This window comes from Rhincodon typus, chromosome 26 (assembly GCF_021869965.1).
Source record: "Rhincodon typus isolate 14 chromosome 26, sRhiTyp1.1, whole genome shotgun sequence".
NCBI lineage: Eukaryota > Metazoa > Chordata > Chondrichthyes > Orectolobiformes > Rhincodontidae > Rhincodon > Rhincodon typus.
Genome location: NC_063357.1, coordinates 2,270,685 through 2,287,842, shown reverse-complemented (window position 1 = coordinate 2,287,842; position 17,158 = coordinate 2,270,685). Strand labels below are relative to the sequence as shown.

Below are 17,158 nucleotides of genomic sequence, written 5' to 3'. Positions count from 1 at the left end.
CCAAGGACGACAGCATGGTTTTGCTGAAGCACTTCCTCGATGTCGCAGGTAGTTGGATACAAATTCTGTATGGGCTTGGAGACAGTCGTGTCAGTTTCTTCCCCAGTTATCTCATCCTCCAGTTTTATGTTTTCCTTCTCAAGCTCCTGATTTCTAAGTTCAGCTTTTTCCCATTTTGATCTCTCCTTTTGCAGCTGTTCATGCCCTGCATTTAATTGCTGTTTATGACAGTTTAATTCACTATCATGGGCTGATCGAGACAGGATTTCATTCCTTTAGCAGATTTTTCCCATTGTCAAGGGACAATTTAGTTCTCTCCTTCTTTTTCTGTCAGGTGGTTTCTCCCCAGACCCACTGCATGTCACCTTGGGTCCACTGTCCTTTGGGAATATTGTATTTCTTCCCAATTTTCATTAGGGCTTTCCCTAATGAGAATGGTACTTCAAGGTAGTTTGCAACTGCGCAGCATTTCTTCCACTGTCAGGAGGGGCCAGCCTGCCTGCCTTTGGCAGTCGAAGGCAGCTTACTGGGGCCACTCAGGCAACTTCAGCTAATTTGGAGCACTTGAGGTCTAGGTGCGAGGGGATTAGAAAAATGGCCAACTCACAGGAGGTTTGGGATCACGTTCAGGGACTAGGTCACGACAAGAATGACGTTTCTTACCTTCTGAGTAAGGTCAGTGACTGGTCAGTTTCAACATTGTCCCCAGCGATCCTGTCGACCATGCCAGGTTGTGGGATCATGTTCAATAACCATCGAGATCAGCGAGCTACAAAAATAGCCTTTTTAAGCATCCACAATAGCACAGCTTGAGGTGGTGATGGAATCCAAAGTACAGTTTTACAGTCGCCTCTTGGTGTCATATAGTTGTATCAATTGTACACAAGTTTGCATGACATCTGTCCTGGGGAAGCAGGAGATAGTTTAAGCACTTGCTCAATTCTGGCTGTTACTCATGATGGGATTAGAATGTCGGTCCAGTCTGAGCTTGCGTAATCAAGAGGGGTTAGTCCTTTTGTCTTCAAAGTTAGTAATTTTTTTCTTTATTCATTCACAGGATAAGGGCATTGCTGGCTAGGCAGAATTTATTGCCCAGAAGGCAATTGAGTCAACCACATTGCTGTAGGTCTAGAGTCACATGTAGGCCAGACCAGGTAAGGATGGCAGTTTCCTTCCCTAAAGGACATTAGGGAACCAGATGGGTTTTTCCAACAATCAACAATGGATTCATGGTCATTAGACTCTTAATTCTAGATATTTATTGAATTCAAATTCCACCATATTCTAGGGCAGGATTCAAACCCAGGTCCCCAGGACATTACCTGGATCTCTGGATTAATTGTCCAGCGATAATACCACTAGCCATTGCCTCCCCTTGTAAAGATAGGTCTAGTATTTTAAACTAGAAAGTATGATCTAAAAGGAGTGAGAAATTACACATACTAAATAAAATTATGAAGGATACTAAACTGATCTCCCACAGCTGGGTCCTGAGATTTAAAATTTACTATTGCTGGTTTTGACAATTCTTACATATTCATTCATGTGGTTTCACGGAGGCACTGTTTTGATAGTAAGTTTCTTAAAGTAACAGACCACTTTATGTATTTAAAAGGTACATACTAGTGGAGGAAGCTGTTTGATGTTCTGCAACCTATGGAGGTGTCAAGAGATGGTTGCTAAGGGCTAATTACTATTATAATCATTCCATAGTTTTGACTGGGTTACGGTGACAGGGACGGCACTGTTCCGAGTAGGTTATAGCATTGACGAACGGAAGAAAATGCGGTATAGTGAACAGAGTGCTCATCAGTGAATTGGTAAAGAGAATCATAAGATAACATCTCACATCAGCCATAATGGTAGTAGATGAGTGGTCGAACAGACCGTCCTCCTATCAGAGGTTGAGGGAAAGTATGAATTAACAAATTTGCATTTGATGCTATTTGTAGGAGCTTTCTGTGCAAAAGCAATGTGATAATGACTCATGAATCTGCTTTTCTGTGACTTGAGGACTAAGTCTCGGTCAGGACATGGTGGGGGATAATAATCCTGCACTTTGAAGTCTATTTGGGATCTTTTACACTAACCTGGGCAAAGCAGGATCTGCTTGACATCCCATCTGCAAAAGGTTGGCATGGTGGCCTGCATATGCTCCTTTGCATAGGACTTCAACATTACCGGTTTACCATTGCAGAACACAGAGCTCATCCCAAATGTACTTAAAACAACAGAGCTGGAAGTGTGTGGACAAAGTCTATCAAGTGCAATGCTTTATAACGTGAATAATTTCTCCTGAAAACAAGCAGTTAACACACAGTCATTTCTCAAGTGATTTTATTCGCTAGGTATAATAAACATACAATACAGTACATGCTACAGAAAATAAAGCTGGATTTTAATTGTCATGGAGGATATAGTGTTGTAGATGACACCTTTTCATATTAACACAATGCATTAATATCTCCACAGTAACAACCCAGAATTACCCCAAACTGATTAACAAGGGTACAAGTACAGATACAAAAATAAGAATTTTAAAACATTGATTGACATTTACTGAGGGAGAGCAGTATTAAACAGTGGGTATGGATTCAGCTTTCCCATTTAATATATAGGAAAAAGAAGGGCTAAACTAGTCAGAAATCAAACCCTTTCCCCAGAAAATATCCAGAGCCCCTCACTTTCAATCTCTGCCTTTGAGAAGAGATGTCACAAGATGACATGTTACTTTTCTTCCTGCATCCTGTAACCACTCACCGAGTCACTTGGATGGATGGTCTAGGCCCAGTACCAGTCAGAACCCCAACACGCGGGTCAGTCCTGAACAGAACTGGAGAGAGAATCAAGGCCTACTTTTTTTTGTTGTTTTTTTTTTTTTAAAAAGAAAAAATATGTCTGGACTTTCTTTATTCTTGCATGGGACATGGTGCTGCAGGCAAGGTCAGCATTTGTTGCTCATCTCAAGTTGCCCTTGAGCTGAGCAGCTTGCTATTTCAGAGGGCAGTTAAGAGCCAACCACATTGCTGAGGGTCTGGAATCACATGGCAGCCAGACCAGGTAAGAATTCCAGATATCGTTCCCTGAAAAGGGCATAAATCAGTCCCTTTTAAAAGGGACAGTGGGAGTGTCAGGCAACCAGACTGAGGAAAAAAAGGTCAAATTACCAGGATATCTGGTCTGGCTTTAGTTTGGCCTGACCCATCACATTGCATTTTTCACATTCCACATGACTTCAGCCCACCAGAAAAAGCCATCACTACCTACATTCATTTCAACTTTTACTCATTGTAGTACAGACAACAGGCTGCAGTACAGCTGCACATACACTGGCAACTTACCATGCTTTTCCCAAATGTGTTGGCTAGCTATTTAAATATTTGAAAGTTGAGAAATGCAGTGGAGTTTGTAATCGCAAACTCATTTCAACTGCTGCAAGCATCCAACCTCACCAAGAAAGCAGACATCTTCAGGAACAGAAAAGTTAGTTTACTTTGCTCAAGACATCTGCATCCTCAAGTCCTCAAATTGATGGGTCACAGCCACTTGGTCAAACTTCCAGATGAAAGGATTACAGTGTAACTAACAGATGAATACTTCTCCATCCATACATCCTTTATAAATTGGTATACGGTCTATATTAGACCAAAAAAAGAAACAGTTCAAATCCTGTCTCCCATCCTCCCTCCAAAAACAAAACAATTTCATGACATGGGGCTACAGTTAATCACTGGGAGGTGTTTCAAAAGGATGACCTGACTATTGTATTGACTATCTAGGGAATCTCCAATTCACAGAGCAGCCAAGCCTCTGCTTTAATTTTCATATGTAAATGATTTAAAAATCAGTGTGAAGAATTCTATTCTGTTCCAGTCAGTTGCCCCGAAACCTTATTACATCAAACTGTTATAGGCAAGACAGTTTCAGCTTATCTGCCAGGAGCAAGATCTTGCATGTACAAAATTCTGAAATATTCCCCTTGCATGTCTTTGCCAAGTGACCTGAAGCCACACGTTGCTGTAACGCAGAGACAGTCAGTCAGTCTTTGCTGTTGCAGAATTTGCTCCAACTCCCTCATACTTGAAAATGCAGATCCTTTGGTTCGAATTCATTAACAGTCCCCAGCCACCACACACAATCCTGTGGTCAACCACTTGGGAGCCTTGGTACTCTATGCAAAGACACTTTCTTTTCTTTTTTTTTGGGGGGGGGGGGGGGGCGGCGGTGGTGGTTTGGAGGCAGTGTTGCACTGGATCACCTAGATATCACTTCACATCCAATGACTTGCCGAAACTTCTATTGTTGTGCAATCAGGTACTTTCAAATAAATACAGAAAATGGTGGGAGAAGTTCAACATTTCCAGCAGCTTCTATAGAAAGATAACGTTTCAGATCTGTACCCTTTAACCAAAATGTTCTGATAAAGAAGTCTCAGACCTGAAACTGTGACTGGTTTCGCTCTATGCGCGCACTGATTGGCTGAAAAACTTACCCAGAAATTTTTTCTTGTATTTCTGATTTCCAGCATTTGCAGTATTCTGCTTACAGTTAGCAGAACTGCAGTTTTATTTCTTAATCTACAGTGTGGTGGGGCAGATCTTTCAACTGGCAGCCACAGCTCATTTCCCAGTGAATAAATTAGTCTTATCAGGACATATGAATCCAGTGGAATGAATGCCAGAATAGATTGGTTGGGGTAAACATATTGTTATGTCCATGTAAAAGAGCCAATTGTATTAAAATTGAGCATCAGTTTATCAGAGTGAGTCTGTGTGCGAAGGTTCAATTCTTACAAAGTGTGATCATCAAATTAGATTTGTCCTGAAGACAAAGGACTGCTACCATATATACTGGGGAGGAAGAGTGTTAATGCCACCCAACCCAAAGCATCAACTCATGTTTTCTTCACAGATGTCATGTCATTTGATCTATGCAAATCCAGCCTTTTGTTAAAGGCAAAAACCAGTGAATTTTATCATTCCAACAGCAAATGGGAGGAACCTGCATATGCAATCTCCAGTCATTTCAGGTCCATTGGATTCAGTTACACTTTCACATTGCCAACTTGCAGTACAAGTGTTCCAATATGGTCATGTTATTGCATAGTCTCAAGTAGATTAGCCTGAGCAATGACCGCTAACACTGATTTGCTCAAGTATATTACAACACAAAGTGCTTTCTTAGACATCCATCTCTATAGCAAACTAGTCTGAGGTTTTTGCAACTGGGAAGGGGTTTGATATCAAATATTCAGGGACTGACCTGATGAGAACTGTTTATAAAAAAAGGTATTTACTACCAATAACTAGCATGTAGTCTGATGCACAGAAGCAGTTAATATTGCACTTACAATAGTACTGCTTACTGTTAGCATCAGTGAGATTTAGAAGATATTCCACTGCTAGAAAATAAACACTTTTGTAGCCACTAGTTGGTTATTTCAAGATTTAAGTATCAAGTTCCATTGCTGCAAAAGTCACTTGTACTGGCTGAAAAAAAAAGTTAACAATGAACAGCTGTCCCATTTTCCAAACATTATGTTTGCAGTGATGAGGCCATGAGACAGGATAAATCCAAAAACTTTTACAGCCCATAATTCAACTTTTAAATACCAGACTGACACAAAAGTGCAGATTTTCTTAAATACTATATAACAGCTAAACTAATTGAAAGATTAGGATACAAACAGATTAATGGATGGGCAGGTGCAGTGTAGTGCAGAGATAAAATATCTCAGCTTCCCATACCCCACAATCAATAAAATGGAGGCAGATAGTGGTCTAGAGTTGTCCAATTCACTTGCCACATCTGGCAAATTGGCCACAGACATGTGGCAAATTAAGTTCATCAGGTGAGAGAGAGTTTAACAAGATGGCATGAGAATCCTGCAGCAGCCCATTGGACCAGAGGACAGGGTTTCAGATTATGTTTGACAATCTGAGGCCAAGCAAGAAGTAAGCAGAAAATCCTGACCATTAAAAAAAGCCTAAATGTGATAGACACTATGGCAGCAAAGCCAGCACTGGAAGAAATGGAAAATGTGCTGAAATATCTCCATTGCTACACAACTTGATGCGTTGTGTAGTGACTAGTTGCTGCTAATATTCTTTGATAGCTGCCCCAGTACAAAGCACTACTGCTCACCTTTAGTCCTGAATTTAAAGAAAGTTGTTCGGATAATCCTGAATATAGATTTTTTTTTTCCAGAAAAGAAAGGATCAACCCACAGACAGTTAAGCCAGCAGCTGGTTTAACACAACAGCCAGCAACTTCAACTGTTAGAATGGGTTGGGTTAATTGGACTGATTAAATTCACAAGACAGTTTAAAAGGCACTATTAGGGTAATAGCAACTAGTGTGAAGAGCAGCTCAGTACATCAACTTCTCACCTTCATTAATCTCAGGATCATTCTGAACCTTTTCCTCTGGCCCCAGAACGACTCATTACAAGTAGCAGGAAAATGTGCTGGGCTTAACAAGTAAATGGGAGAATGAAGGGACTGAGAGCATCAGCGGCTTCATAGTAGCAATATATTTTATAAAGCTGAAATCCAGGTGTGTTTGCTACCTCTTCGCCCCGAAGTACATTAAAGGACAAGGAAGGGACCAAAATGTTTTTTTTTTTTTTTAAAAAAGAAAAGGTTATTGGAATTGAGGCTCTAATGGTTTGGCAACTTTATGTAGTGGGTTCAGCAGGTCCCATCCCTGTTGTGCTAGTTAGTGTACGTATGCACAGTTCAGTATAGAACTGAGTTTTAGTGATTCAAAAAGCAGCATAGAAGGTTGGTTTAAACAGATTGCAGTATGAATAGCGCCTGTAATAGGACTGGATAAAATAACTTCAATTGGCACAAAAATTGCTGAATGGCAACTGAAGCAATATCATAGCACACAACAGAGTGGCACAGAAAAAATTGCGTCAAGCTCAGAGACCCAGCTCAAGTGATCAACATCACCTCCCATCACACAGACAAAGCTTCAACATCCTTACTCAACTTTCAAATGCTATATACTATTCACACTAGTGTTGCGAGACAAATACATTAATTTGGAGTGAAAGCTTAATCATGACATGATTGCGAGATTGTGCCAAAAGACCATGATGAATTAATACACAATTAAAATACTGATTGGCACAGATGCATTATTACAGCTGGGATGAGCAGAGCGACCATCAGGAATCAAAGTCCACATTAATCAACACTGTTGAGCAAAGAGTTACTTATTCATGAGGCAAGAAGCCAATAAGAGGGATGTGTGTTTGGCTCTACCTCCATTGGTGTAAGGTTTTATCCAGAAATTCTCCTTTGCTTCAGCAGCAAATGTGATCTCTGTTGGTCTGTTACAGTTGTTCCCTGATGGCCAACTTTTCTCCAACAGGTGCATACCAATCCTACTGTTCCACTGTCCATTGATTTTTAAAAGAGCATAACAAGTTATTTTAGGAACATTAGGAAGTCACTGCACTTGTTAAACACCAACTGACTTCAATTTCAACATTGTCTCAAGGACTTCAGAAAGAGTCATTTTATACATTGGTATTCAGCTTTCCTTTATATTCCAGAGTGTATACAGAGGTTAGAGAACTTGAAGAATGGCAAGATGTCATCCAGCCACCCCCTCAACACAAGTTTATGTCAGTCTTTCATATAAAAGGGGTTTTAAAATAAAGATCCAAATCAAATACATTTTGTAGGCAATACTATAAAACATTCATTATGTCAGTTAAAAACCAGTGCCACCCTTTTCGTAGCTCTAATTTTTCTGACTAATGCTTTAAGCTTTGTCACACATCTGTATGGCTTCTGGAAATGAAGAAACTGAAATTTCTCAACACCACTGAGTCCAAGTGATGGGATGTGAGGCAAAAAATTAATAGTAGACATGAGATACAATACATGTTAAATTCTTGTTCAACTTCTCATTGGTAATCTCCACAGGTGGTTTGAATTAAATTTAACTCCTAGCACAAATGACAAAGACATAGGTAAACTACAGCTGCAAACAGAATCAAAACATCTTCAAGGATACCAGAAGGATAGGATTTAAATAGCAATAACTGAAGTTAGATTAAAAAAAAAATTGGTTGCTAGCCAGATGCCATTGAAATGAATGGTCTCTCCCACCCTCTCAATTAACACTTGAAGCCTTTCACAGGGGTCCCAACTCTGAAGGCGGCCAATCCTGATCCCACCCACATGCTATTTCTCCATGGTACATTCTACAAGCTACTGAAACATCCATGTCCTGATGTTGTTACAGTTCCATGTCACAGAGGAAAAAAAAAGAGAAAAAAATTATTACAATCTGAAATCAAAACAAGAGCGTTTAAAGTCAGACAAGAAAAGTCATATGAGAACTGCACTCAAGGAAAACAAATGCTTTCGAAATTAGAGCACAACTGCTAAAATGATATTTGACTATGCTGTATGTTAACCTAACATCAGTAAGACATTAAATACCCAGTCAGTTCAGATGAATGCTCAGTATTTAGCTTTTCTTTATATCTTCCCATACTATCATGATTTTTCACATGTAGAAATTGTACTTGTTTCAGAAGAGTAATGTAATTTTATTCACACCAAGGATGGGAAGACAAGGCATTTGGATCCCAAACAGTCTAAGTTATAGATCTGGAAAGCACTTTCATTGTTCAATAACTGTCCTGCAATGTCAACGTTCAAGTGTATCTAAACATCAGGCACAGATCCACCAAGGAGCTCAAGCACAAACTTGAAATTCACTGCTCTTGGTCGTCTTGGTGGACAGTTTCTACATCATTATTTGTAGAAAACTCATGGCTGAAACTTGTTGACCCTCTCCCCATTTAGCGTTATCTGCTGTACTTAGTGTTTCATTTTGCAGCTCTCCCAGACATGACAGCACTTAAAATATGTTTACATTTCTTATAAAGACCTGACTGTTTCAGAATTTAGTTTTTGTCAAATTGAGGTCTGGGAGAAGGCTGCAACTGGAGAAAGTAGCATTTCATTTGACATTAGACTTGGCCTCATGGTGAGATTGTGAAAGCACCATTTCTGTGATTTGAGTTCTCCAAAACAAAAAAAGACTAGAGTTGTTTCCATGCATTGTACAGCTGACGGTCCAACTGTAGTCTAGGCAGGTCAGTTGCCCACACAAATGTAGTGTCTTAACATGTGTTGAAATTGTAGAACATATTCATTTGCTTATTAAAGTACCTGAAATCATCCAAAATTAGCAAGATATTCTCCCAATCAGTAGTGTTTAGTATTTACAACAATGAATGGTAAAGATAATGTGTGAGGACATGTAACAAACAGGATGATTAAACTTGAACCCCTCTAAGGCTGTTGATTGGTGCAGGTGTGGGAAACTGTTTCACTGCATCAGTCCCCAACCCTAAATGTGCATCCAAAATGGGCATTTGTCCTGTATAGCATTAGCAGGCTGTTCAACCTCAGACAGCATCACAGCAGACACGAATCCTGTCCTTGTTCAAGCCAACATATGCTACTTAGATCAGGGTAACTGGATAAGAAGCTCTCTCTTACACCTAATCCTCTGGTTCAGGGCTATTATAGAATCTCTGCTAACTCAATGCAGAACAAGGATCCAACCAGACAGCCTCTGGTCTGAACAGTTTGGTACTGCAAAAATAAAAAAAAAAAAGGGTTTTATTATTCACTTGGCCACTGAGGAGCATTGTTTTTGAACATATTCTCACACATCCACCCACACTAACCAACCGATACTTGTGTGGACATCAATTAGTGTTAACTAGAGTGAGGCCAGCTCTCTAACTGGCTGCTCTGGAGCAGGACAGATACCAAGAAAGCTGTACAGCACATTGTGTGCCATAAACACAAGTACTGATGAACAAAATCATTAAGTCAGATGTGAAGTGACATTAAAACGTATACCAGCACAGTTCTTCACTGGGATCCGCAGGCTGCAGACTCTGAGCATTTCAGTTGAGCCAGCTGTGATCTTACTGGGTTACTGTAAACGTCAAAAAGGGCCAAAAAGTCTTCAGGGGAGAAAAATGAACTAGAGAAAACTTGTTCCCATTTGTAATTCAAATCATTGTTTTTAAAAATAAACGCACTCAGCTTAGGTCCTCCTCAGGGTTCTGTTGATCCAGGAGTCGAACATGGGTGAAAGGGAAGTGACCGTGTTTACCATTGCACTCTCCTTCCCATTGGCCATTCACATTGATCTTGGTCACCTTCACTAAGTCACCAACCTACACAGAGAGAAACAAAAGAGGGTCACAACACAAGACAGTATTTATATGGCTTTGAACACAAAATGGTGCAATACAACAAGTCCATAGAAGACGGAATATATGTTAGCCTTATCCCAAGAACCTTTAAACACAGATGCCATATCCATCAACAAGTCAGTGAATTCTAGGAGGTCTCACAGTAAAGTCATCATGGGGAAGAACCGAAAAAGAGAGGCATGCATGTCAGACATGGTCTCAAAAAGTGTGCTTTCACATCCTGTTAATCAGCAGTAACAGGTGGGGTGACGTGGTGCTCCCCACACCCTCACTATTCAGCTGTGATTGACAATTCCTATGGGTATTTTAACATTCTAGATTGCCTGCTTGTTCCTGAGCAGAGTTGCAGTCCCACATCCTAACATCCATCAAAACTGCCGACATTCAACTTTAATATTAATGGAATGCGCAACACATATACAACCAGCCCTGCAGCAATGCCAAGACCACCACTGGCATTGCCAAATACTGATCAGTTTTGGAAACGTTTCTTGGAAAAGGACAGCCTAGACTAGACTATCGCTGCAAACTGCAGGCAGATGTCTTTATTTTACTCAGGTACTATAAGACCACAAGATACAGCAGCAGAATTACAGCATTTAGCCCATTGTGTCTGTTCTGACATTTGATCACGGCTGATAGTTTCTCAAACCCATTCTCTTGCCTTCTCCCCTTAACCCTTGACCCCCTTACTAAATCAAGATCCTATCTCATCTAAAATACACTCGATGCCTCCACAGTCCTCTACAGCAATCAGTTCCACAGAATCACTACCCTCTGACTGAAGAAATTCCTCATCTCAGTTTTAAAAGGGCCATCTATTCACGCAGAGGCTGTATCCCCAGGTCAGAGTTTCTCGAATGGAAACATCTTCTCCATGCCCACTCTATCCAGGCTTCTCAGTATCCTGCAAATGCAGTCCGGCCAAAGCCTTATACAACTGAAGTTATATATCTCTGCATTTGTATTCTAGCCCTCTTGAAATGAATGCTAACATTGCATTTGTCCTAACTGCCAAATGAACTTGCATATTAACCCAGAGAATCTTGAACTAGAACTTCCAAGTCCAAGTTGCTTTGTGCTTCAGATTTCCAAAGTCTTTCCCCCTTTAGAAAACAAAGATTAGTTGAGGCTTTTAACAAGATTTACAAGAATGATTTACACCAAATCTAGGGAAATCTGAAATCAACCTGAACCAACAGCGAAACAAAGCAAGGAAGTTAAAGAAGGTGGTTTTGTAATTTGCCCGAGATACAAAATGCAACTTTCCCCACAGTCCAGCAGGTATATGGGCCTGAGCTACACAGTTCAAGATGATCCAAGGTTTGATTCCCAGCCTACAGCAAGTTTCCTAAACCTCAGCCAGGTTGGCCGCAACAAAGGCCTTTACATTTGGTGTCTACACCAGTTATTCGAAGGGAGAAGAAGGATTGTTGCTAGAGTTCCATTTAGTTACTCCCTGGAGAAGAATAAGCATGTGAATGTCAGGAGGAGACTAGCTCAAATGCCACTTCTGTCACCAACACAGAGAGCACTGCTTACATCACGGATGCCACTCCAGCCTCTAGCACAAAATAATTGATGATGCCTCAGAAAACTGAACAGGTAAGTAGGCACTTGGAAAAGGTGCCCAATAGATGTTGGCATTCCTGCAAATATTACCCTTTTCACAAGAAAAATGAAATACATTCAAAACGAGAAAGCTACACTTTAGTCAGAGCCCTTGGAACCAAGGAATGGAATGGAATGGAATTCAGCAATCTTCACATTTAACAATCCGAGTAAGCAGAACTCAAAGATTCTAATACAGAGCAAACTTATCTTACAACATTCTTTCAAACAAAGTCACTCATTTGAAATGCGGCAGGTTCAGACTGATAAATCACCTGGCTATTACTATGACCTTACACACTCTGGGAAGTGCTGAATCTTATCAGCCACAACTATGTAAAGGGATGAGTCATTCTACAAACAAGGGAGCATCACAGAAACACCCTGCTGATTTGAACAAAGTTGAGAAAGTTGGAATACTGATTTTGGAGCAAAGATGGAGGAGGAAATTCAGGAATTTTTTTTGTTCAAGAATACCCCTAGCACACAAGGAAACAAATATTGACCAAGATTACACTTTTCATCCCATAGCAATCACAACAGCTCCCTATCTCTTTACACTAATTTGTTTCAACGTCCCAATTCCACGAGGTGACAACTGTCCAGGAGATCTATCATGCAGATAATCTTCAGTCTGAAGTGGGCACCCATGTTACATTCTGATGTGATAAAAATGTGGTGAGATGTATATATAGAAATATATATTTATATTAATATAATTGAAAAAGTGTGGATTTTAAACTAGTATAAACCCTCAACAAAAAATAACCAAGGTAAGAATCCTTTCCAATGCAGTGACCTCAGTGTGTGTCAGAGATCATGTGACTTAATTTAACACTCCACTGGCACTTGAAGATTGTTATAATCCCCAGGGCGTAAACATTGAAGGCATTAGATTGTTTCCAAACCAAAGGCAATCAAGGATTGATTTTAGTTTAGAAATCCCTACGATTGAAAGCTTTGTGGGCATTTTCGAAAGAGACTGGACTTGGATCAGAGGCTAATATCGTGAGAAAGTATATGACAGTTCAGGGAAAGCTCAGTCGCCTTTGTGTGTTAGAGTAGTGTGTGAAACCTTCAGACTAAGAGTTTGATGAGAAAATGGCAGGCTATTGAAAGACTGAAAAAGCCTACTTCTTCAGTTTTTGAAGTATTCACGTAAGTCGTCTTCACAGTTCACAGGACAGACTGGGGAGCTGCAGTCAAATAAAACTTAAAGATTTGACACAAAAGGGAAATTCATCAAGATTTCAGTGGTTGGAAAATGGTAGTGCTGGACAATAATACTGGTATTTTGTTTTATGCAGTAACCTAGATATTGTCACATTTGAACATGGACCTCTTCAGTATCTCAGGAATCGCGAATGGTGCTGAACATTGCACAATCATCTCCATACCTCCAATTCTGACCTTATGATGGAGGGAAGGTCATTGATGAAGCAGCTAAAGATGGTTGGGCGTAGGACACTATTCTGAGGAATTCCTGCAGAGACCTTACGAAGTCAAGATGACCGAGCAACAACCATAACCATCTTCCTTTGTGCCAGGTCTGACTAACCAGAGAGGATGGTGCTCCCCCATGACAGTTCCCATTGACTTGCTTTGCAAAGATTACTCAATGCTACCAGTCAAATGCAGCTTTGAAGTCAAGGGCAGTCACTCTCCTCTCACCTCTGGAATTCAGCTCTTTTGTCCATATTTGAACTAAGGCTGTAATGAGGTCAGGAGCTGAGTGGCCGTGGGAGAACACGATACGAGCATTAGCGAGCAGCTTACTAGAAAGCAAGTGCTGCTTGATAGCACTGTTGATGACACCTTCTGTCACGTTATTGATGTGGCAGAGTAGATGGATGAGGTGGTGATTGGCTGGGTTGGATTTGTTCTGCTTTATGTACACTGGACATTTTTTCATATTGTCAGGTAGATGGTTAGTGTTGTACCAGTACTGGAATAGCTTGGCTAGGAGTGCAGCAAGTTCTTGAGCACTAGTCTTCAGGACTATTACTGAAATATTGTCAGGCCCCATAGCCACTACAGTTTTCAGTGCTTCCAACTGTTTCCTGATATCATGCAGGGTCAAATCGAATTTGCTGAAGACTAGCATCTTTGATGATGCAACCCTCTGGGTTCATCCACTCATCATTTCTATCTGAAGCATTTGCAACAGTATTATCTTTTACACTGATGTGCTGGCTCCCCAGTTTGTGAAGATAGGGATATTGGAAGGGCTTTCTCTTCCAGTGACTTCTTTAAATGTCCACTATTATTCACAATTTGATGTGGCAACAATGCAAAATGGGAGATATGGTCAGATCCTTTGGTTTTGGAATTATCTAGTCCTGTGTGTAGCTTCACCAGATTTACCCCTCATTTTTAGGCATGCCTAGTGCTGGTTCTGACACAACTATGTAAAGGAAGTACCAGCATGGGGATTTCCCATTTATAAAATCACGTTTAACTAGCTTGTTGGAATATTTTGAAGAGGTAACAGGTAGGTTTGATTGGATTAACATTTTTGATGTTGTTTACATGGAAGGTGTTTGATACAGTGCTGCACAACAGACTTGAGGAAAAAGCTATGTGTCATGGTATAAAATGGACATAAGCAATATGGATACAAAAATGTTTCTCAGAGAGTCATGCTCAAATGATGTTTTTCAGAAAAGTTTTGTGGAGGAGTTCGTCAGAAGGTGGTATTGGGAGCCTTGTTTTTTCCTGACTTCTATTATTGATGTAGATCTTGTTGTGCAGGGGAAATTTCAATGTTTCCAGATGATCCAAACCTTGTAAGACAACATTGTGAAAATCCAACAAGAACATGGACACATTCTTGGAGTAGGCCGCATAGTGGAAGAGGAGGCTCAATGCAGAGAAGTGTTCGGTGATGCACTTAGTAGGAAGAACATTGGAAAACAATATATAGTAGTAGGTCCAATTTAAAAGGGGTTACAGGACCTTGAGACATACGTGCAAAGATCATTAAAAAGGCAGCGGCTGAGGGGAGATCTGATAGATGGTTTCAAAATGATGAGTGGGGCTGGACAGAATAGAACACAAATGTGTCATGTGTACTTTTACATGAAAGTGAAAAGTTTTAGAAGTCACCCCACCATGGCACCTACATCAATGACAGAAGTCATACATAATAATAAAACAAAATAAAATTGAGACTAAGCTCATTAGTTCAGTTCACAACTCCTGGGCTCAGGGAAAGCTGACTTAGGAATGATAAAATAGCCTGAAGGCGCAGCTGGGACAAGACTGACACATTGGGCTGCTAATACTAGACCGTAGGCCTCTAATGAAGACGTCTGCTTGTCCTGGGCGAGACCGCCTGTCAGGTTGATGGAATACCGGGACAAAGACAAAGACGACCTCCACACAGGACAAGATTGCCACACTGACCCTACGCTACCTTGCTCCTCCTTCAGGGACTCTGGCCAAGCTACAGACCCGGAGCCTAGGCCTAGTCCTAGCCTGCAAGTCCAGGTCAGGGAGTCAGTCCGGACTAGTTCCTCACTCACTGGGAGACCCCGGGCTGGGGTGGAGCTGGGTCTGATTTATTCTGATGTTGCTGCTGCTGCCAGAGGCCTCCTCCTTCATCTGCCACTTCCCAGGCTTAAAAAGGGAAAAAAAAGAAAAAGAAAAGAAAAGAGAGAGAGCAAGAAAGTAAAACCAAAAAAAAAAGCTGACAGAAGCGGATGAGCGCTGGGCTCAGCAACCCCACCCTCCAACTCCACCACCATAGTAGACAAGGTGAAGCTGCTCCTGCTTGTTAAAGGAACAAGAATAAGACTGCCTAGATTTCAACTGGTGTGCAAAAGAAGCGACATGTGAGAAAAAAAAACTTTTACACAGAGTAATCAGCGTGGAATGTACCGCCTGAAACATTGGGGGCAGGTTCAAACGGAGGCATTCAAGAGTATATTGAGATAATTTACTTACGTAGAAAGATAGTGGGCAAGAATATGGGGGAGGGAAGAGAAGAAAATGATTGGCACTAGGTAGTGATGCTCACTTGGAGAGACAGTGTAGGCACAAGGGCTGAATTGCCCTCTATGTCGAACAATTGGGATTTTGTGAACTCGAGTGTGATGGAATACTCTTCACATGCCTAGATAAGTGCAGTTCCAACAAAAGAAGCTTGACACCATTCAGGACAAAGCAGCCCACGTGACTGACACCCAATCCACAAACATTCACTCCCTCCAGCACTGATGCTCAGTAGCAGAAATTCATCAAGGCTTGTCTGACAGCATCTTCAGCACTCATGACCACTACCAACTGGAAAGACAAGGACAAATGATGAATGAAAACGCTACCCTCCAAGTTTACCCTCCAAGCCACTCAGCACTCTGATTTGCAAACATATTACTGCTCCCTCCGTATCACTGGATCAAAATCCTGGAACTCCATCTCTAATGCCATTGTGGGTCTACCTGTACCAAATATATTACAATAGTTCATAAACTGCTCATCACCTTCAAGGGAAAGCATGGATGCACGATAAATGCAGCCATCAACACCCATATCCCACAAGTGGATTTTGTTAAAGTTAAAAATCTTCCATTTCCATGATAAACTAAGTCTGCAGCCTTGTGCCAATGTTTCAGTGTATGCCCACCACGCTAATTCAAATTAAGTGATCAAGCCAGATTTCAATCATGGTAACATAGCTGGGACCATAACAGAGGAACAGCCAATATTGCTTGAAAACGAAAACAATGTATGGTCAATTACAGTCAAACTGGGTTTTAACTGCAAAAATTATAACAATTTGCACACAAAATTAAAACATTATGCTGGACCACGAGTTGGGCACCAACTGTATAAGAGGGATAAGTATAACTAGTAAACAGCAGTAATGACATAAGCAAAAGCATTTCTATCTTCTCACTACACAGAAACTACCCAAAAAGATTTCAGAGTTGTGACTTCAACCAGTTAGGCTACAAAATATTCATCTGGAATAAAATCCCAGAACCAAAAAAAAACGATTTAAAATGAATAACATAAGAGTCAAACTGAAACATGCCCAAACAGAATGTTGGAGGAGCTCATGCCTGGCAGCATCTGTGGACAGAGAATCAGAGTTAATGTTTCAAGTCCAGTAGGACTCCTCTTCAGAAGAAAATGCTTACATTTAAATATAGGACCAAGAACAGAAGTTGCAGGAAAAGCTCAGCAGGTCTGGCAGCATCTGTGAAGAAAAATCAGAGTTAACATTTTGGATCCAGTGACCCATCCTCAGAACTGTTTAAGGAAGGGTCACCGGACCAAAAA

The 17,158-nt window shown here is 40.8% G+C and overlaps 1 protein-coding gene across 1 annotated transcript in view; it reads right to left on the bottom strand.

Moving 5' to 3' along the window:
• Positions 1–2,320: 2,320 nt before the first annotated feature.
• Positions 2,321–17,158, bottom strand: part of crk (v-crk avian sarcoma virus CT10 oncogene homolog) — a 40,216-nt gene continuing 25,378 nt past the window's right edge. The window contains exon 2 of the mRNA XM_020516420.2: positions 2,321–10,225. Coding sequence (XP_020372009.1) covers positions 10,088–10,225 — 138 coding nt within the window. The 3' untranslated portion in view covers positions 2,321–10,087. The remainder of the gene's footprint in view (positions 10,226–17,158) is intronic.